The following is a 22876-nucleotide window of genomic DNA, read 5'->3' as shown; positions in this document are numbered from 1 at the left end:
AAGACATCAAAATAACAGAACAAAAAGATATGTTGTTTTTTTTTACATATGAGAAAATATAACAAAGGTAAATAATTTTTCAAAATGCGAGAATTTTACACCGCGTGTAAAGAATATTTTTTGTTGTTTACCAAAATTTACATTTAGTAGACACCGCCAGTTTTGAATCTTTATGCCTCATTTAATTGCCAGCAGCGCTAGACACAGTTTGTACATTCCATATACCTCACCAGAGCCAGACCTGCCATACGTTCAGTTAGTACCTAAAAAGAACCAGACACTGCTTAAAAGAGAGAGAATAGTATGCTTGATTTTTTTTATGGTAAAGAAATATTTGTGTTCTTATAATTTACTTAAATATTTCCATTTTGGAGGCAATTTTTTAACAAGTTGTAAATAACCCAATATTGCAAAATTGGAATCAAGTTAGGAAACGTGTATGTTCCCATGCCTTTTTAGTAAGTGACAGGGCGCTAGATCCCCTTAGATCCAGCGCTGTGCCCCACATAGGATTCAGAGGTGAATAAATACCTAAGTTATATTCCATATGACCATGGACCTGGGAAATGAGTCTGATAATCTTATATTCTGGTAACTTGCAAACAAAAACAACTTTAATAAAATAAATAAAACAACTTTGTTTTTAACCACTAATTTTTATTTTTCACCGACCGGTTTCAAAGCAAACAAGCTTCTTTGTCAAGGTTTACGTAACTAATGAATTGATTCCTTTTTATTTTATTTCTATCATGTTCACTAAATACTACATGTGGACCCAATAAATCAAGTGTTTTTTTTCTTACACGGGTGGTAATCTGATATCATTATTTTCGAAGTGAGACAAGAGAGAACTAAAAGAAATATTGTTTATTTGGTTATTTATTATTGTTTTCTTATTATGAATCGCTTTTTTAATTTCTAAGATTTCTAAGTTGTCTAATTTCAATATTTTATTTTCAACATGAAGTACTTTTAATCCAGTGTCTTTATTGAAGTTATGATTATTTTCTTTCAGATGATTTGCGAATTCAGAAAAATTATTATTATTTAAGCATTTTAAGTGTTCTTTTACTCTAATATTAAAGTTTCTTTTAGTTTTTCCAATGTAGATTGAATCGCAATCATTACAATTTAATTGGTATATTTCAGATTTATTATATTTATGGACTTTGTCTTTGTGATTTTTTAACAATGTTCCTTTATTATTAGTTGTGTAGAAAGCCGGTTTAATGTTTGATGGTAGGGAATTTGATAATTGTTTTGAAAAAATGTCATTTATAAAAAGAATCCGCCTCCATTGTTTATGTGGGTTTGCTTTATTTACTGTGGGAGTCGAATATAAATATTTGTTTACAAGTTTGCGTTTTTGTTTTTGATTTAATATTTTATCAATTTAGTTCTCATTATATCCATTATTATTAGCAATATGTTTTATTGTATTAAGTTCTTTTTTTAAATTAATATCATCTAGTGGAACGTTAATTAACTTATGTATCATTGGTCGGTGAAAAATAAAAATTAGTGGTTAAAAATAAAGTTGTTTTATTTATTTTATTATAATGAATAACCACAAAGTTAGTGCTTCAAATATAAACTTTATAAAAAAAAAACAACTATATTTTTATTCAAATGCAGTTCCCTTATAATTTTATGTACCTATGAAATGTTTTTAAACCAACAATATTTTTCTTTTTTTACTTAAAGGCCATGTATATAAATATTTTGCATCTATTATTTCCTAATTCAAGTATCTTTTGAGATTACAAAGGCCGGTAGTTCCATTCCTATAATCTGAAACACAGTAATCACATTTATCTAATACCTTCATCTTTCTAAGTAATGGGTTGCAAATCAGATATAATAAGCTGGAATCTTGCCAGTGAACCTAATGTAAAAATTAGTAAATATAAAGTAGCTTGAAATCAATTATTCAATAGTGATCATTATGAACACTCACTCTGCTATATCCTTTTATACTATAATCTAGATTTTAACTTCTTAGAAGCTGGTAGTGTTGCTATACAATATATACCAAGTAAATATTATAGTAACTGAAATAACTTACTAGTTTGCTTTGTTATGTTTTTTTTTTTACATTTAAAATATACCCACCCACCTAAAAAAGTATTGAAGCTGAAAACAGATTTATTTGTATTTTTGACAGAAAGGTATATTTTTCAGTTTTGACTGACTGGCGGTAAATATTTATAATATAATATTATCATAAGGAAAACAGAGATAAGTTTTTATAAATTATTGAACGTGACACTTGATATAGGTAATACGCTAAAATGATAAAAAGAAATCATTCCAAAATACTTCTTTGTTGGATATATTTTTGTCATTTGAAATAATGTTTTTATTACTAGTAGAAATTCAATAAAGCAAATTGAGTTAAATAAAATTCTTTTAGGGTTCAAACTGTCAGTAGGGTCGCAGTGAGTCACATCTTGCTGGAGGGTGTGATTCTATAAAATGCTGCAAACGCACAGTTGCATTCCACCGGCAACACTATTGACTAGTCCTACTCGTTAGCATCCACGTCGCGAACCCCAAACCGCAAACGCGTGATCACAGCAGATAACGAGAAGATGAAAAGCGAGTTTCTGGCGCCTCCAAACCAGAACCAACCAGCTAAGGGAAAGTAACCCCGACAGAAAAATCCACCAGAGAAGGCAACGGGAAACCACTCTTGTCATCTTTTCCCAGGAATCACTATGGCGAGTACATCCGATAAGCAGTTGTCCTGGCTGCTGAATACAAGAGTAGCGCAAGACCGAGATGCTTTCGCTGTAGTGATCGCCAACGTCGGGGGGACCTAACAAGGCACCGCAAGAAGAAGAAAATTCCTGAAAGGTTATACTCCTCTACATTTTCCTATTCCCTATAAGCTTAACCTGTCTGTGTAATCAATATGTGCGAAACCAATATTGGTTTAAATCATATGATTTTATTTATAATATACATATCGTTGTGATTGTAGAACAATGATGGATAATGCAAAAAATGTGACATTGACTTTCTTTTATATTTGACCTTGAAAAGTGTTACAAAGGCTTTATATTCCAGGTTTGAAAAAATATATATAAATAACTATCCCAAGTATCAAATGATATATTTTGTACTTACCAAATTGTGACATAAAGTGTCAAAAAAGGTTAAACTGCTCTCATGTAAAGTTGAAAAAAATCACATGTGTCTTTCTACGATCATGATGAAATATGTAAACGAGTAATATTTTAAACTCTAAATTTATATGGGTAGGTTGCATTGGATTAAATTGAATTTCGATTTTTTTATCATCTCAACAGAGTGAAGAAATAATTTTAGAAGATAATTTGAAAGTCTAGCCATGTACCTAGCAGTCTACCTTCTAACTTACCAGGCAACTGAACTCATAATTAGACTTTGATAAAAAAAACGCATCACAAATACAAGGCTTTCTTAACCAGTTTATTAATTCTACCGTAAATTGAAATAACAAACATTAACAAACGTAATTTTTAAAAAAAACATTAACTATTTTGAGCAGTACAATACATACAATACACATTTATATAAGATGCAAGAAGCGTATATTTAAAAAATACTTGTGTTTTTATGTTCCACGCCTCTGTCATTATAATAATGTTTATTGGCTGGAAAAACTAAATAAATAATATTAACTTTAATAAAACACAATACACTTGGAGAATGTCATTGATTAAGTTTATTATTATTAATTGTTTTTCAAAACATTTTTAAAAACTTTATTATAAAATGAAATAAAAATTTATGATTTTGCTTGTATCAAATAATATTATATAGTTTTTATATAAATAAAAAATGTTGTTAGGAGCATTTCAGCAAACATAACAAATGTATGGCGATACAGAAAATAAAAAAACAGGTTTTGTAAGTACTTCATATATTTCTATATAAATATATTGTTCAACTATAATCCTTCTCCTACAACGCATCCACACCTAGCGGTATATTGTAAACAGCATTGATCCACGCATTGCAACCTTTTATATTTAAAATAAATACATATATTAAATGTTATTCTGGTGAAAATGGAAGTTTAATTTTTCCTTCAAATAAATTTATATCTTTCCAAAATTGGCAAGAAAAAGTAGCTTTATTCATGATATCTACATAACACACTCCATCAAGATGATCCATTTCGTGCTGTGCGATTCTCGCAGGCCATCCTCTAAAAGTCATACTGGTTTCTTTACCTTCTTCACTGTAACCTGGGGAAAAAAAACACCATTTTACAATAAAACATAATATGTATGTATTGTTAAATATTCTAATTTATCAGCAGAGTTAAAATTTATTTTTATACACGACTCGTTAAATATAAAATGTTATAATTGCAGCTATGAGGCATGAGTATTGTAAGAGTTGTGCATTATTGTGTAATAATTACCATTATTAATATATTATATTATGACCTTTAGAGAACTGCTACTGGCTAAAAATTTTGATTACAAATATGATGTATCTGATTCATATGTATCTAAACGCAAAACAATTAGTCTTAAGAACTTGGGTGTAGGCTTAGCGCTGTAGGGATGGGGCGCGAAATATCAAACAGTTTGAAGTAAATTTTATTTTACTAATACACTTTTGTTGCTAACCGTTTTATAGGGACACAATATCTCCTAGCATATAATTACTTTAGTTTCACGCAAGTTATAGGTGTCTTCTCACTACCAATGTCTTTTAGACTGATGACTATAGATGTCATTTTTTAAATGAGAGACACGATTTTGACGGCTATAGCCGGCATAACTGCGAACTTGACCTATTACTAGACCATTAGGCGGACAATATCTATATATGTGTATAAACATGTTGGTAAAATTACCATCTATTTGGACTTCTTTATAGCGAGGGACTTCAGCACAATAACCTATTATACTTTCACACGCTTCAATAAATGATACCTTTTTTAAATCAGTTATCTTCATAGTGGGATTTATAAAAACCTGAAAAAGAGAAGAAAAAAATTATTACTATAGATTAATAAGATTCTCAATTAATTCTCCATCCAACATAAATTTAGAAATTAGATTTTTGAAATGTAATATTATCTACTTTTTTTATTGTAGTTTTCATATTGAAACTGGTGATTTCAAAACAAATATTTTTACTTTGAAATATGTAGTTCTGAACCACTTCATTTATTTTTTTATTGGGTGCTTTTTCATTTTTAACTTGCTGGTCACATCAATTCTTCTGGATTGCTATTCTGAAATGTATAACAATAATAAGAGCAATTTGAATGTTGTTTTCAATTATTTCATTGAATATAAGGCACAAATGTGAATTATGTGATAACTGAAACTATAAATACTATTTGTAACACAGTGCGCCAACAGTTCAATTACTGTAGTTATTAATGCAAAGATTTATGAAAACTCTAACTTAGTTATTACATTTTATTATTACCAATGGGAATTGAACCAAAACCCATATTAGTAGAAAGCATCTTAACCACCTGCTTAGAATAAGAATAAACTTTGATGAAATAAGAAATATTTTATATGAAAAGAACAAACTGACACTCTATTTTAGAAACTTAAATCATATTTTTCATTAAAAACTCTTAGTGGAGTTCTGCAATATCATTTGTAAAATTATTGGTACGAATTATATTGAGAAAATAAGTTCAGATTGTATTTCTTGCCCAGTAAAATGTTATTTACCAACTTGTTTCTGAAACCCGTCAATTTACAGCTAAAATTTCACAACCAATAATTTATTAATAGGTATCTGTAAAAGTTAAGCAGAATATAAATTTAAAATGTCTTTAACAGACCTGAAAACTATATTGTTTAGAGTGTAATACTTATGTCGATGTCACGAAAACTAATATTTAGGGAGTTATTATTAACAGTAAGAAAATTATATGAAACTACTCAAAATGTGACCAGTGATATATCAATATCAAGTTTTTCCACAATTGTATGGACTAAATGCAAAACAGGTAATTATTTGAACTTCCATATTCCCTTCACAAAAATGTTTTCCCTCTCTGTTGCAATAAATCTCAATCTTAACAACTCCCCAGGGAGTGAAACCCAGCCTTGTCTACAAGCATTTGGACGTACTCAAAATATTGATAATTAAAATAATACTTTCAACACTTCGGAATATCCATTCCCTTTAATTGGAACTCACCATTAACGGAAACGTAACCATCTCCCTTTTATCAATTGTATCTTCATCAAAGGCTTTCAGATGTTTTTTAGTCATTTCCATTATAAATATTCGTTTATTAATACCAATTTGTGGGGCTGCCATACCAACACAATCGTGATTCTTCATTGCGTCTTTCATCTTTGTTATTATGTCTTTTATTTGTTTAGAAGTAATCGTTGCTATAGGAATACACTCACATTTTGTTCTTAATATGGGGTCTCCTACTTGAACTACATGATTGTAAGGCGGTTTTGGTAGTGATTTGGGCCATAAACGTGCATGCCAGTTTAACAATTTCCTGAAATATTTTGACATGTTTTCTGTAAAAAAAAAAAGGAAACAATGATAACTTTAAAAAGTTATTTATTATAAAAGGGTAAGTTTATCATTAATATATTCCTGGAAAAAATACATTAGAAGATAAATGTTTTATTGACTATGGGAATCAACGTTAATCGTAAATAGAACAGATTATATTATAATTACTACAGTAAATCGTAACCAAATACTAAACAAAAAACATACCGGCTGTAATAAACAATTCATTAGGTCTTAATTCACAGATTTCATAAAGTAGCAACTATCCCACAGTGTTACAATTCATAATAAGGCACAAAACTTCAATTGCGGATCTAATATTTTTTTTAATTTTAAGGTTATGAATTATGAATAGTTACGATTTTTGACATAATGTATTTTTCAGCGATTGTCAAATGTCAAATACACTATAAAAACCATAAACAAAAAACCATATTCGTTAAATAAAAGCACAGACTACAGATATCTTAATAAAAGTAAATTAGACTTTTTTCCATTCGTCAATCACTAAAACAATAACAAACATCATTCATGCGTTTTCTGTTTTCTTACTAAATCGTAAATAAAATTTAACTAATAATCATAAACTTACTGTTCATTGCAGTTTAATCACCGTAAGAAAATAATACACGAAAAGAAATAATGATATTTATTGGTTCTTTCGGCGCATTTTTTAACGACGGACCGACTAAAACTAGTAGGTTGGTATCTAGCAACCGAATTATATATTTTTTAATTATTTCTAAACCCTCAATAATTACGGGTTTACGGTGGGTGCTATAGAAATTGAATATGCCGTCAAAAAGGACAACTTGAGACTGGGGCCTAACTTGAGACCTGAGAAATTTTAAATTGATATAGGAGACCACTATAACGTATAATGCGTCTCCTCAACAAATTTAATTATGGTCGTGATACCAAAAAATCATCATAAACAAATAATTGTAGAAATAATAAAGTCACTAGCAGGAAGCAATGTTAAAACTGCAAGTCCAGAGTTCAAACCAAATACAGTAATAAAATACGCCTGAAAAGGTTTCTAGAGGGAGACATGTCTTCTCTAAATTAGTTCAAAAACAATATATATTTTAAATTATTACTCACTTGTATATTTTTTGTAAATGCTCCTTGGGCGTATTGTAAACCGAAATAAAAATAAAATAATTTATCCAGATTTTGTTTTGTTTCTGTTCTGTAATGCTTATTTTACCAAAGTGTCGAAATCGATTAGTGTCAATGAATATTTTTTTTAAATTTCAATCATCTATCTCAAGTATTATCTAGCGCAGTATCTCAAGATCCCGCTTTGCGATGTTACTTTTGAGACAAGATATTTAAATATCTTTTTTTATGGAAGAACCCGAAACTTTTAATTTGCTCAGTAACTTCAATAGGAAACATTGACAGATGAATTGAACAAATACACCATTTTATTTAATTGAAAATGAACTTTTGGTAGAAGTTCAAAATTCCATCTCAGATTACCAAATTTGACGATGCTATAATAATTGGACACGCTAAAAGCATACGGCAAAAATAAGTCAACAAAATGAGTTCGTTCAAAAAAAGAACACGCTTTTAGCGTGTTTTTTATGGTGGAGATAAATTATTACGTTTACTTATTTTTACAATTACATTTTTAGTGTTCAATGCCTTGTATGCCATGCATGCCATGCCTATGCCATGCCTGTTCAATTACTGTAAAACTCACCCTACATTAAAATATATGCTGCTTAATTGTATGCGTTTATTGTTTTTTTGCTATTGTAAATTAACAAAAATGCAAACACAAGTCATATTAATATCGAATATCATTTCCTCCTCCTTTCCTCTTTTTTTCCTTTTTCCCATTGAGTAATAGTTTTGATTTAAGGTTATTTTTAAACAAATACGTTTATTTCTAGTCTTCAATATTATAACTTTTTATTTTCTATTAAATATGTTATGTAACATGAATTTTAAAAATAAAACTACAATTTTATTGGTTGGTTGGAAGAAATTGACATTCGGCAATAAGCCCGCCAATGTACAAATAACAAAAAAAAATACATACCTACTTATTTATTATTTTTCTATAAAGTTTTGTATGGAATGGGTTAAACGTCAAAAAGTGACGTAAACTCATAAAGTATCTTTGGATTTTCGAAGTTTTGGTTTTCGTTTCGTGTTGTCGGGTTCTAAATTTGCCGAATTGTAATTGGTTGGCCGTTTGTTAATTTAACTTCTTTGTTAATTTTAATATTTACATAAAAATATTTATGTCTTATCAACGCTTATCACATACGTTACCAGTATCTACATACGTTTTTATCAATTTACTTTTGATATTTTTACAAGTGAAACTTTGTCGATCTTGAAAGCGGCTTCACGATTCTTACAACAATGGTAATATAACTGTCAATACATTTTTAATAAGTCTTTAACAGTATATAATTTTGTTAAGGTTACTTATCATATATAACTTTACATGAAATATACATGTAGGTATGTTCTACGCATTAAATATATATATTTCGTCTTATTTGTAAGAGTCTTATCGGTATTTTTTATTGTCAAAAGAAATTAGATATAATGTGAAGTGCAAATTAATTAGGAGATAAAAAAAAAAACATAAAAACGATGCTTCCATTAAAAAAAAACTGGTTTAGTGATATTTCATGCATAGTTTTATATAATAAACTATTATGGACATGAAAACACTTAGTAGGTACCTATTGTTTGACCATTAAGATTGAATAAAAAAAATTATAATATCAGATTTACTGATTTGTCTTTTAGTCGTTTAGATTTTTTGTTTGTTGACTATAATGAACAGGTATTTTGTGTAAATAAGGTTAAGTAGGTATATTATTAACATATTGCAACAGAGATGTAGGAAATTTTAGAGAAGGGAACATGGAAGTCTAGGCATTTATAGGGTTTATGACCTGTCTATGGCTGGTTTAAGTGGCCACTTTACACACTATGTAACATTCACCATTCTGCCTATATTGGAACATCTATATTCCTTCTTTTCTTCCATCTGTTGATGTTTGTGAAGTTAAGGAGCTAAATTTTCTCCATCTCTGTTGTAATTTGTTAATATTAACAGCTCCCTAGAGGGTCGGAGCCAGTTCTTGTCTGCATAAATTTGGACAAACTTTTGACATTGTAGGTATATTATTTTTGTACACCTTTGAAAACTCAAAAGATACAAATTTAATAAATTAACTTACTAATAATTAATTTTACACTAGTTTATTGAGAGTTGGTAAGTAATAGGTATATGCAATAGACAGAGGTTCGAGTTTAAATTCTACTCTGCCACAAGTTTATTCCCATTTTCTGGCAATTGTTTTGCTTTTTAATGTGCACATTTTTTTTACTCATTCATATCCTAAATATTGTCGGGTTTCAAAAGTCGGTAACTATATTTGACTAGTAGTGAGATATTGCACTTTTAAAGTTAAAAGCTTATCCAAAATTGACAATTCAAATAAAACTGCAAGCTGAATATTATAAAGTATTATTTTTTATATTTATAAAATATGGTATATTTTTATTAATTTTTAAATAAAGATTATTTGATACCATTCATGAAGACATCTCATTTTCCGAAAATTTTAGTTACCAGCTTGTGCCAGAAACTCGATAATATGTACTTGTCACATCAAGGGAAAATCTGTCTTAAAAATGTTAATATGTAATACATTTGAACTGTGCTGCGGTCCCATGGATAGTGTAGTGGACTAGCGAATCTGAGGTCCGAGAATCGAATCCCGCTATACCACAACCTGATATCCATCTTCTAATAGCGAGTTATTTACAACTCGTTAAAAAAGGCCCCCTAAAATTTGAATATTCGGGTAAATTGTTAGAATGCAAATATTCCTCTTTAAAGAATACAAGTCTGGGAAACCATGAAATATGTACATCGATACTATTCTTGTTTATGAATTTAATCTATTTTATTTTTAGATTGCGTCTTTGAAAATATCACAATATGTTTCCAAAAACATAAAGAACACATTCCTTAGAAGCATGTCTTCTAGTAGTACTGATTCCGTTATATTTGAAACTATAAACAAAACTGGAATTATCACTCTAAACAGGCCGAAAGCTCTCAATGCTTTAGATCTATCTATGGTCAATGAAATGTATCCTATCTTAAGAAAGTGGGAAACTCAAAAGAAGTTGGTGATAATCAAAGGAAGTGGAGAAAAGGCATTTTGTGCGGGTGGAGATGTAAGAGCAGTTGTTGAATCCGCTAAAACTAAGGGTGTTCTCGGTCAGAGCTTTTTCCGAGAGGAATACAAAATTAATAATCTCATTGGAAGCTACTCCATCCCTTATGTGGCGTTGATTGATGGCATAACTATGGGGGGAGGAATGGGTTTATCGGTTCATGGTCGATATAGGGTCGCAACGGAACGAACTATGATAGCAATGCCAGAGACTCAGATAGGGTTATTCCCCGATGTTGGTGGAACCTATTTCTTACCGAGGCTTTCAGGAAATTTGGGTATTTATTTAGGTCTTACAGGTACACACACATTCCTTTATTTTATCGCTATAATTATCATATCTGTACAAATTTAGTATATAATTTTTACACTAAAAAAAAGTTTATTTTTGTATACAAAATGGCAATTTCATAGATAAGAACCTAATATACATATTATGCAATTACATTATATGGAAATTGAATGCCTTTTTCGCACATTTGGGTACTAAAAAACTTTTACTTAGCCTTTGAAGTATTTCAAAATTTAATTATGCAAGTCTACCATTTAAAAAGAATATCCGTGAAAATGGAAATGAGAATGAAATATGATTCTGATAGAATTACAGTGGAATAGTTATATGGGATAAGAAAAAAACATATAAAAGTCAGACATGACATGCTAAGGGGTCAGCAACGTCCTTTCATATATTTTTTTAATGTAATATAGGAATTGTATTTTTAACCATTTTTTTTTTTAAAATCTAAGATTCCATTTAAATTACTACATTAAAAGAAGACTCAAATAAAATATTTATTGAATTTTCTTATATTTTTAAATCCAGATCAAACCGCGGATATTTAAAAAAACATTATTGCATTTGTAAAATATATCAATCAAAACCCATAGAGTAGGGATTAAACACTCTAGTGATTCTAAAATGAATACAATTTTGTAAATACATAATATTACTCCTGATTTAACAACACTATTGAGCTAGAACTATTATAAAAAACATACAGTATACATAAAGTTTTATTTGTACAACCTTTCATTATATTTTCTAGGGCATCGTCTCAAAGGAAAAGATGTTTTCAAATCGGGAATTGCCACGCATTACATTCCAAGTACTAGGCTAGAAGAATTGCAAACTCTATTGACAAGAAACGAATCGCCTAATGAAGTTTACAATTTGTTGAATTCTATGCACGACGGCAGTGGAGAATTCTCACTCAGCCAAAATATGAAACAAATAACCTACTGTTTCGCCGCACCTACAGTAGAAGAAATTCTGGAAAGATTGGAAAAAGATGGATCTGAGTGGGCCAACAAAACAGTACAGGTATCCTTTCTTATATGTATTGGGGACTCGAATAAGTTCAAGCTGTTTTTTCATTTAACAGTATGAAGGCTGTCTGGAGATCGGATATTTACTGAGTGAAAACCAAATGCCGCCTATATAATGCCAGCATAGAACCTATTTTCCTCTACGGATGCGAATCTTGGCACCTCACTAGGGCCCAAAACAGAAAAATTCTGAGTTTTGAGAATAGGTGTCTCAGAAGATACCATATGCTCCAACTAGGGAGCGGACATGGAATGGTGATGTTTTTTCATGAAAATTTATGCTTTATTTTTTAAAATAGTAAATAACATATAATCACCATCATTATTACCTTTCCGCACCTAATGGTGCATTGGGCACTGCATTGGTACGCCAATCGCAGTGTATCTTGATATTTTTTGTTACATGAAGGTAAGATGATCTGTCTTATGCGTCAGGTACCAGTCCAGGGACTATGAAATATTCTAGTGTGAAAACACCCTTTTAAATAAATATTTCATATCAACTATGTCGGGAATCGAACCCGAGACCTCTTGCATGGCAGGCTAACGCGCTGACCATTATACCACGAGGCCGACTTGACCATGTAATTTAAAGTATTGTCCATTGCTAGTGACTACTTTTTCACATCATTCTGGCAGTATGCGAGTACAATCTTGAAAGAATGACTCATTTTTTATGGTTATCCACGAATCAAGTAATTTTTGGCATCTTCATAAAAACATAAGTGCCACCCAGCCAGGCCATATGTCATCGATCAGAACAAGTGGTACTCGGAAGGAGCAATGTCTGATGAATACGGCAGTTAGTGTAGGACTTCCAATTTGAGCGTTTCTAGATATCTTTTGACTGGCCTTGCTACATGTGACTGAGTGTTCTCATGCTGCAAAATTACTTGTCTTGTCTCTCCTCGTATTGCGGCCGTTTTTCCTTCAATGCTCGGCAATGATGGTTTCGTTGGGTTTGAGGAGTTCATAATACACTACAACCAAATTTCAACATCTATACACTTATCAAGTGCGGCAGTTGGTTGCAATTTAAAAAAATAAAATTATAGTTATTTACAGGCTTATTAAAAATACTCATATCCTTAAGGTTTTAGTTTTTTTGAGTTCTAAATACAGGACTCATGATTTCCCTACCCGTACATAATGGTGCATAGGGCACTACATTGGTACACTAACCGCAACATATTTAGATCATTTTTATTTAAGCATATATTTTTTTAGACCTTAAACAAGATGTCACCCGGAAGTCTAAAAATAACTCTGCGAGCCTTGCAGCGAGGATGCCAACTTGAACTAAATCAGTGTCTTCAAATGGAATACAGAATGGCTTGCAGAGCATTGATTAACAAAGACTTTATTGAAGGTACCATTATTTATTGAGGAATAAAGAATTCCTTGCTATGATTTTTGTATAAAATCTTGTGAAATCCAAGCAATAAAAAATTGTAAATAATATAAAATTATATAAATATTTTTAACATCATGCACAATACTATTTATAATTTTTTGCAACAGAGAGGGAAAATATTATTGAAAGGGAATATGGAAGTCTAGGCATTTACAAGGCTTATGACTTGCCAGCTGGTTTAAGTGGCCACTTTTCACACTGTAGAACATTTACCATTCTGCCTATGTTTGAACATCCACATTACTTTCATTCTTCCAACTGTTGATTTTTGTATGTGGAGGAATGTTCTTTCGCTGTTGATTTTTGTGAAATTAAAGAGCTAAAAAGTTGTTCATTATAGATGCAGGTGAGATTCATCTAACTGAATTATTTCAGCTAGATACTACGGAGCAAAATTCAGCCCCGTCTACAAACATTTGGACATACTCAAAATATTGTGCATAATTAATCGAGTCAAACTGGTTTGAATAACAAAGTAAAATGATTGTCTTGTTAATAATAGCTCTATTGCTTTTGCCAAAATCAATGTGAAGGTTTATTCTAAGTTAAGGATTGATTTTAATACATTTAAGCTGATTGTTTCAAAATTTATACACAAAATGATTCCCTCAGAATTAACAGTACCCATCATATCTCAATTTTTTTTTTACATATCGTAATTGCGTTGGTAATATCTGTTTGAAACATTATTCAGGATATGAATAAAAAATGTATTTCTCATGATACATTTTTAATATTTTTATTATTCTTTCTATTGAAAACCAAAAAAAAACTAAATAAAAGTCACTAATTTTGTCAAAATAAACTATAAATGAATGAGAAGTTAAAAATAACAGATATTACCCCTTGCCAACCTCCATCAAGCAAAAATTGGTAGATTGTGAATAATAAATCGTAGATTTATTATCAACCCAAGTGTCGCTGACAGGAGATCCAGAGATCAATCTGAAAAAAAATATTTGTTCCTTAAAAAGGCCACATTTGTGAGGGTGTGGTCAGATTTCCCAACCTCAAGATTTATTATTCCCGCAACCCCTTTTTAGATTGAAATTTTATTCTATAGTGAAATGTTTCAAAATTGGTAGGATTTCCATCGAATTAGGTAGATCGGTAGATTGCCTCCGAAATAAATAGATCTAACGAAAAATCGGTAGAGTTAGCAACGCTGACTGGTGCATTAATGAAATGCCTTTTTTCCATTACGTAAAATATTTTCACTGTGGATTTACAAAACTTTTAGGTTTATAAAAAATCATAAACTGATTTTGACTGAGTCTGGTTGTGAGCCTATAGTAGCATTCGATCCCAATCCTACCTCAACTTATTATTTTCTAGTTATTATTTACACATTTTGGAAACAGAAAATTTTCTTTATTTAAAAATACAATGCATGTATATGTATCTTCAAATAAAGAAAAGTATTTAACGTCTTTTTAACCAAGAAAACTATCAGTTTGATTCAATTTAAGAAATTTAATTAGACTAAACATGATCTCACAATTCACTTTTTTTCAGGAGTACGAGCTTTGTTAATCGACAAGGATAATAATCCCAAGTGGGATCCTAAGACATTGAAAGATGTCACTGATGACTATGTAGAAAGCTACTTCAAGAAACTTCCAGAAAATGAAGAATTAACTTTTTAGAATCTCTAATAACTATATAATATATCATTTTGTGCCATAAGGATCCAATATTAATTTGACATGTTTTAAATGCATTTAAGATATATTTTTATAGAATTGATATTGATATTGTGGGTATATACTTGCCAGGAAAATAAAACATTGGAGAAGCAACAATTGAATGCACATTTATTTTAGTTGACATTACTCATCCATAGAAAAGTTACAATTGTAGTCATCCCACAGAGATGATATTTATCTACAATTAACCACACCAAACCACTCGAGATGGTTTAAAATAATACAAAATAATTTTAACATAGTACCGAAGCAGACGAAACATAAGTATTTGATGGTAATAAATATATAAATTTTCTTTCATAGAAAATTTTCGGAAGCATGGCCGTATCTTTATTTTAAGCTGTAAAATAATTTAGTCTTGAATGTACGTTGTGGTTACCACAAAATAAAGCCACTGTGATGGGTACGGATGTCTGTTTTTGAGAATCACTATAGTCTTTGGGACCGATGTATAATGTCACACGAGTTAACACTTGTTATGAGAATATTAAAGATTGCACTTCGTCGCTCTTTCGAGTAAACGGCCCAATCTCAGGAGTCTCTTGAAACATTGTATAATATTAATGTAATGGTGAGTAACAAAATGTATTCAGTCTATATATTGGGCCAGCCAACGGAAACCTTCTCCGTAGCCTTGCCTCTTCAGGACCGAGCACATGAACAGTTCCAGTGGACGACCAGGTAACTCAGCTCGGGACACTTTGCTCTGGAAAATAACATGTTTTCAAATTAACATCTCATTTAGTTCAGTGATAAAAATATAATAAACGATATTGTCTGACTAATTTCTTACATGTATTATTAAGGCATTTCTTTTGCCATAATAAAGAAGAATCTGGAGCTTAGTGCCAATAAGAATATGATATGACTTCATATGTAGGTCTGTCATGGTGTAATGGCTAAGACGAATAGAGGTCCAAATTGATTTTTTTGTGAAATCACAATACATAATTAAATGTGGTTTTTCTGAACCATGGTGGGTCTGTGCCAAAATAAATATATTATAAAAAAACAATCCTCAGAAAACAATATCCTAATAAAAACCCTTCATATTTCTTAATAATATTGAGTATTGAACAAAAAAAAAAACAAAAAGTTGACATGCAACTTTTCAGTTATGAACATAAGGATTCAAATTCCGCCTTATCATTATCGTCCCCGTGTGTTTATAAGTGTTCTAAAGAGATCCGACGTTGGAGTATCTGACGCATTCACAAGTATATGTGTATTAATTACACCAGTCAATCTTCGTTAAGTATCGGTCTTTATACAAGATTACACAAGTTTTTTAAAGTATTTTTAACTTAAATAAACGTATCACAACTTATATTATTTAAAGTTAATATTTGAAGCACTAACATTTTTTATTGTTTCTTTTATATTTTATATAACTAGGTGTTCAAATTTTATTTGTACAACCATCTAAAATAATTACATCACATGACATATATTTTTTCATCAAGAAATGCTATTTTATAATGATGACAATGTAGTCAATCTTACACCAGATATATAATATGTCATACACAGACCCTCCCCCCCCTTACCCCATTTAAAAGGGCAGTTCTTTCTGTATTTAGACATTAAACCACCTGTCCCTCTTTAAATAGTCTGGTTCTTTGAAGACCACTTTGAAGATGAGATTCAAAGAAGACACATCACAGCAACGTTTGCCATTCAAATCCTTTTGTTAGAATATGTATAAGACCTACGCAATTTATTTGAAACAATAAAACTGCCTTTTCCAGAATTGTGGTTTGAAGTCTTTGTCCTGAACTATATTTAATAGTCAGTACTACTGACCTTGCCAGTCGTTTGCTGGTAGAGTCCGAAGAAATTCCTCAGCTCGTCTTCACTGGCGGCGCCAACTTTGTCTATCTTGTTCCCGAGTATTAGCACGGGGCAGTTGGCCAGGGTCTCATCCGTCAGGAGTGAGTCCAACTCCGCCTTAGACTCGGGGAGTCGCGCCCTGTCGCACGCGTCCACAAGGAACACTATGGCATCTACAGCCGGGAAGTAATCCCGCCACACGCGCCGCGCTTGCGTGTGTCCCCCAAGATCAAAAGTTGTGAAGCGCATGTTTCCAATCGACAGCTCTTCAGATGCTAAAAAAATTCAATTCATCAATTAATACTGTATAATTTGACCCCTTATAGAAACATAACTCGATGTCGTCTACTTTACAGGAAAGGCCAAACGCAGAAAAAATTTAACCTATTTTTAACCCTCATGTGGCTGGCAATGATGTCATGTGAGTCTACATAGAATATAAGACTTGATAATATATACGTCTTATTTTTTAAAATAGTGAAGTGAAGAAATTTTGCTATAACAGGCCTAAATTATTAAATAAACAGTATTAAAATACACATGTGTGTCTTTAAGAGTTAAACTGATGACATTTTCAAAAACGAATCAAATGTTTGTTTTTTTTAATGTATCAAACGTTTGTCGGGGTGTTGTGGACTCAGATCAGAGGTCCGAGGTTTGAATTCCACTTTACTACAACTTTATTTCCATTTTTAGAATGGTTATTTCAGATTACGGTAATTTGTATTGGTCTCTCGGTAATCCGCCACCCCAAAAACCAGGCAAATATCCAATTAGTGAAAATGGTAGACAGTAATATGGTAAAATTCAATACTCATTTCATTAAAAATAGTTTTTATTGAGGAATCTGTGTGAGAATTTTACTATATGAGCTGCAGTCTGTTGAAAATTATTGTCTTCATCCTCAGAATCCAAGAATCTTGATATATTATGTGCATGTTACCAAGAACTGTATGTTATCTATTCTTCTTAAACATTTGTGTGAGTTCTAAGTTTTCAGCCACCCTCTGAATCAATTCTTCTAAAGGATTGTAGTCTATAGGCACGTGGCGGGCTACTGAATTTGATATAAGAATACCGGCGAATTATAGAGCCTGATTTTGTGCTTCCAAATAGTAAAAAAAAATGGGGTAAAATAGTAGTTGTCAGATTACTGTGACAGTACTGTAGTTGAAAATGGTTCCAGAACTGAAATACTTGGGTAAATTGTAAGAATGCAAGTATTTCTTACAATTAAAAAAACAAAGATACAGTCGAACTTGGTTATTACGATCACGGAAATAGAGAGATCTCGGATGTAACGGGGAAACATTTGTTGACATTTTAGTTAATGATTTTCTCCATACATTTATTTACGTTTATAATGAAGTGCTTCTCAGACATACAGAACAAAAATATTGTCAAAAGTTGAGCAAAAACTCTTCAATCATTGAAAATTATAATTTTCAAAGAAGAACCTAAGTAATAAAATTTAAACGGGCGACTAAATTAGGACCTACTGGACACCGGGATCGGATGTTAACTATGTAAGTGTCTAAGTACCTAATTGGTGTTTTCTTTGACAAAATTGAAAAAATAGCGTACACGTGGTTGAAATTGCTTGTAAAAAATCCAAGCTCGTGAACTCGGTAAGTACCGGCTCGACACTAAATTACAATTTACAACTTTTTTTGTAGTTTATGAATGACACCCATATTTCGGGAGTTTTTACAACGTTTTTCCGTTTTTTGTCATGTTCTCCAATCAGATCAGTTAAAAACAAACCCTTGAATTATAAAGAAATATGTCTACTAACAAGAGGAAGTGTCTCTTATTTCATGAAAAAGTGGCAATTATTTGTAAAATAGAGCAAAGGAGGGAGAGCAAAAACAAAGCTTGGTATTTTTTTAAGAAACTTTTAGATACTGTAGAATTGCCAAAAATGTGCATATTGAATTTCAAAACATCGGGACCGTCGATATCACTATACACATTTTACAATGGAGAAAAACATTGATAATGTATTATATAATATTTTACATTAATTTTAATTTGTTATTTTTGTTAAAATTTAAACAAAACATATCTCACATGTAGAAGTATTATTTACTCTTTAAAATAATGAAACACCATCAATTACAAAAAATATGCATGCATGCATGACCCACGCATGTATACAGTTTTTCATGTATGTATGTGCACATCCATACTTACTGTTTTTATTTTGTTATGAAATATATCATTAAAACATGATCGACGGCATGCAAAAAATACTACAAATGCTTAATTAGTAAATATATTATATGTAAATACAACATAATAGCATCACCTTCAAATGAGAATTTAATCAAACCATTTCCTTCCTTTTTGCAATGAGATTTGGGTACATTTTGCAGCAGACAACACTGAACACTTCGAAATTCTAAATATTATCAACATAACATTGAAAACTAACATGTTAACACAATAAGATTTTGTTATTAAGCACTTTAAATAAAATATCAGCGAAGAGTTTACCAAATACTTTTCCGACAAAATTAATTACATGTATGAATTTCGACAACATCATGGTACACCACAGTGGAGGCATCAAAGGTTAAATTAACTGTCTTTTGATTTACTTTCGGAAATATCTCGAGATATTGTGCTTATCGGAAATTAGCGTGTTATTTTATTAGAAAACATAAAATAAAAACATGCATCAAAAGTATTTTTTCAACATTTTATTTTTGATTTGATGCAAAGTACAATAAATAAGTAAATAAAATAGCAGGAATTTCGAATTCTGCTGCGCAAAATACTACAACTTCGACCACGGTCGCAACCAGTAAAAATCCATACTATCTTTTCTTAACGGGGTAAAATAAAGTAATTTAAAGAAAAGTTCTTACTGGGATGTAAGGTCGGGACATGCTGTGCCAAGCGGTCATCTTTTAACATGTGGAGAAGGGTAGTCTTTCCTGCATTATCAAGCCCTAGAAACAGCAGTTTCCCTGATTTCTTCCACAGCCCTAAAAACAATCCATGCTGTTAATAAGGCAACACAATAATCCTTTTCACTTACAGTCAACAGAAGTCGGGCACAAATATTTATTCGGCATCCTAAAATTAGATTCATCGAGTGGCTCGATTAAATTCTCTTCCATCAAACAATTCAACAGTAACTTTTTCCCCGAGTGCTCCATACCCAATATAACATATCTTCCCTTTTTATTTGCGAAACCTATTATTAAAACGAGAAAAACAACTGGTCATCATAACGATAGACGATAGTGAAACATTTTCGCTAGTATTTAGCGCGCACAGATCAAAGTTCATTAAATAAATAAATATTGTCATAAAAACTCATTGGCACTTATTATTAATGATTAATGAAGAAAAAAATACGAACCTAAAAATCCTAAAACGCCAGTGAACCAATCCCATATGAACATTGTGCTAAAAACTGAAAAGAAAGAGGAACTCGTTAAAACTTAATTTACAAAGGATAAATCTTCGTTTCAGGAATGACTTGTGGAAAGTGACACATAGTGAAGAAACTCGATAACCTTGATACACAAAACTATTTCAAAATTTAAAATTTGATGGAATATCAACGCCGAGAAAGAGCCCAAATTTGTACAAAATCGTAATTTACATTACGCAGAAATATTTTAAATCATGGCAGAAGGTACACTACAAACGAAGCTGAGTTTAGACGTCAAAATTATAATTTTTGGATGGTAAATAATAAAGCACTTTGGGTCTTTTGAAAATTATCAAAGATTCAGGCTACACTTCGAGAACACAAATTGAAGTCAAACATCAAAAACTCACTTAATTATAACTATCCTAGGATTAAATATTGACAAATACTGTCTCGGCTACGAGACAAAAATTCACCCAGGCACTCGAAAGAACGTCACCTCAGTCAGTTGGCAGTGACGTCAGACTTCCGGAAATTTAAAGTCGCTATTTTGACTGAGGTGGTGTTAATATTTGCACTTTAGCCAACATTATATTTTGCAATAAAAAGTACTTACCTGGTTAGAAAGGGAGATAATTTTATATAAACTATTATTTCGATATTTTATTATTATAATATAGATTCTCAACTATGATTATTTTAGAACTGTCAGAATAATTATTTTATTTTCTATTAAAATTATTTTATATATTTATATTTATGTATTCCATTAAAATGATTTTACAATATGTACAATATAAATATATAACTAAATTTGTTCCGTGTGTAATTGCATTACATGCCTTATTTTGTGATTAAGAAGAATGTTTCCAAATTTTAATATTAGATACCGATCGATAATTTCAAAACACTGTTGCGTTAGAAAAATGAATTGACGAGGCTATTTATATTTTATTCATAAATGTGCATTTTATTCCATTTGCTCCAAAGTCCAACCTTTTCTCAACATTTTTTTTTTAATTTGCAGAAATCCTGTCGTTTGGTTACCCTTATATTTTGCCTATTTAGTAATAAAGGGTTTGGTTATTTAATGTGAACTCATAGACAAAGACTTAAATAAAAATTGTAATCATTTTCCGTTTAAAAATATGTGGTGTTGTGGTTAAAACGCTTGAGCCACCCACCATGGTTTCGATTCCCGGTGAGAACAGAAAAAAAAAGTTATTTTTCTCAAGCCTGGGTGCTCCATGCTATATTCACCAAAGGTATGATTATGGGGATTATTTAATTTATCTTATAGGGAACATTTTAAATGATAACAAATAACCACAGTTAAAATACACCGTGAAAATGTTCTCACATGCAATGTCGGAGTTTAAAAAACCCTTTTCTCTCATAATATTCTTGAAAATCAAATTTCTTTAAATAAATATGTTAATTTATTACTTGCACATTATTTTCATCTAAAAGAAATTGTTTTTGGGGTTGTAGAGTTATTTTTAATCAATATTTAAATTTGCCTTCTAATTTCAAAATACACGACAGCACTGGATACAAAAAAAATATATATCACTTTTCATTTTCAGAAATACGAAAAGCGCGTGAGTTTAGTTGAAATAATTTAAAACTTTAATAAAATATGACAAACAATATGTTACAACAGAGATGAAGAATATTTAAAGAAGGCAATTTAGGAATCCAGGCGTTTGTAAGGTTTATGACTTGTCATAGATTGGTGTAAGTAGTAACTTTACACACTGTGTAACATTAATTATTCTGCCTATGTTTCAACATCTATATTTCTTAAATTCTTCCATCTCTTGATATTTATTAAGTTAAAGAGCTGAAACCTTTTTTAATGTATGTGAGATTAATCTGATTGAATTAAATCACCTACATACTAATGTTTGGAGGATACTTTGCCAAAAACTGATGAAATATCAGTCAAGTTCTTTTGATTACTTGCCTAAATTGTTGGTGAAAAGCACAATGCTAATAAAAAAATTCAATGATTTAATGAGGAGTTGATTATAAATATGTTTTGATCAAATTAAAAACCAAAACCAGGTTGTGGTCCCGTGGCTAGTGTTGTGGACTCACGGATCAGAGGCCCGAGGTTCGCACCCCGATCTACCACAACTTGGTTCCCATTTTCTTATAGTGAGTTATTTACAACTTGTTGAAAATGCCCACACAAAACTGAAATATCTGTTTAAATCATAAGAATGCAAATATAAAAAAATAAATAAAAAAAAGTACTTGAAATTTCACACTTTTAAAATTTCTTTTTTTAATTGGTTAAGGCCACCAGGATATGTTGCAATAATGTAAATGAATATTTTTCGCTTCACGGATTGAATCCAATCCTTCTTTATAAAAAAATGGATAAACTCAAAATATCATGAAAACGGTTAAATCACGGGTTGAAAGGGTTAAATAATTTAGTAAAAAAAAAAAAATATTTTTTCGTCGCTGGTCGCTA

At 30.8% G+C, this 22876-nt stretch overlaps 3 protein-coding genes across 4 annotated transcripts; 1 reads left to right on the top strand and 2 right to left on the bottom strand.

The window, feature by feature from the left end:
* Positions 1–3890: 3890 nt before the first annotated feature.
* Positions 3891–7340, bottom strand: LOC148273344 (peptide deformylase, mitochondrial-like). 2 transcript variants are annotated; one of them, XM_088238838.1, is made up of 4 exons: positions 7103–7340; positions 6172–6512; positions 4856–4976; positions 3891–4235 (listed from the first exon to the last, which is right to left on the bottom strand). In XM_088238838.1, exons 1-4 carry the CDS (start codon positions 7107–7109, stop codon positions 4042–4044), a joined length of 663 nt encoding a protein of 220 aa, XP_088094964.1. In that variant the 5' UTR covers positions 7110–7340; the 3' UTR covers positions 3891–4041. The 2 variants fall into 2 exon arrangements, with proteins under 2 accessions (XP_088094964.1, XP_088094965.1); XM_088238839.1 differs by having other exon boundaries at positions 6718–7105.
* A 1130-nt stretch (positions 7341–8470) lies between these two features.
* On the top strand, positions 8471–15275 carry Hibch (3-hydroxyisobutyryl-CoA hydrolase). Its single transcript, XM_088238836.1, has 5 exons — positions 8471–8895; positions 10468–11032; positions 11780–12054; positions 13287–13428; positions 14989–15275. The coding sequence occupies exons 1-5, from the start codon at positions 8893–8895 to the stop codon at positions 15117–15119; spliced, it is 1116 nt and encodes a 371-aa protein (XP_088094962.1). The 5' UTR covers positions 8471–8892; the 3' UTR covers positions 15120–15275.
* Positions 15266–20900, bottom strand: Sar1 (Secretion-associated Ras-related 1). Its single transcript, XM_088238837.1, has 5 exons — positions 20805–20900; positions 20380–20433; positions 19880–19999; positions 16983–17284; positions 15266–15885 (listed from the first exon to the last, which is right to left on the bottom strand). The coding sequence occupies exons 2-5, from the start codon at positions 20420–20422 to the stop codon at positions 15769–15771; spliced, it is 582 nt and encodes a 193-aa protein (XP_088094963.1). The 5' UTR covers positions 20423–20433; positions 20805–20900; the 3' UTR covers positions 15266–15768.
* Between the last annotated feature and the right edge of the window lie 1976 nt (positions 20901–22876).

Source organism: Micrasema longulum, unplaced genomic scaffold (genome assembly GCF_059751315.1).
Source record: "Micrasema longulum isolate JH-2025_06_02 unplaced genomic scaffold, ASM5975131v1 h1tg001977l, whole genome shotgun sequence".
Taxonomy (NCBI): domain Eukaryota; kingdom Metazoa; phylum Arthropoda; class Insecta; order Trichoptera; family Brachycentridae; genus Micrasema; species Micrasema longulum.
This window is presented reverse-complemented; position numbering and strand designations above follow the sequence as displayed.

Excerpts from the sequence above, each read along its gene's own strand:
- Sar1 (XM_088238837.1), bottom strand. The coding sequence starts at position 20,422 with ATGTTCATATGGGATTGGTTCACTGGCGTTTTAGGATTTTTAG. Across the intron at positions 20,000-20,379 it reads TGGCGTTTTAGGATTTTTAG|GGCTGTGGAAGAAATCAGGG; the intron begins GTTCGTATTTTT and ends GATTGTTTTTAG. Across the intron at positions 15,886-16,982 it reads ACCAGCAAACGACTGGCAAG|AGCAAAGTGTCCCGAGCTGA; the intron begins GTCAGTAGTACT and ends GTTATTTTCCAG.
- Hibch (XM_088238836.1), top strand. Across the intron at positions 11,033-11,779 it reads TATTTATTTAGGTCTTACAG|GGCATCGTCTCAAAGGAAAA; the intron begins GTACACACACAT and ends TATATTTTCTAG. Across the intron at positions 13,429-14,988 it reads TAACAAAGACTTTATTGAAG|GAGTACGAGCTTTGTTAATC; the intron begins GTACCATTATTT and ends ACTTTTTTTCAG.
- LOC148273344 (XM_088238838.1), bottom strand. Across the intron at positions 4,977-6,171 it reads TGGTTACGTTTCCGTTAATG|GTTTTTATAAATCCCACTAT; the intron begins GTGAGTTCCAAT and ends TCTCTTTTTCAG. Across the intron at positions 4,236-4,855 it reads TAAAGAAGTCCAAATAGATG|GTTACAGTGAAGAAGGTAAA; the intron begins GTAATTTTACCA and ends TTTTTTCCCCAG.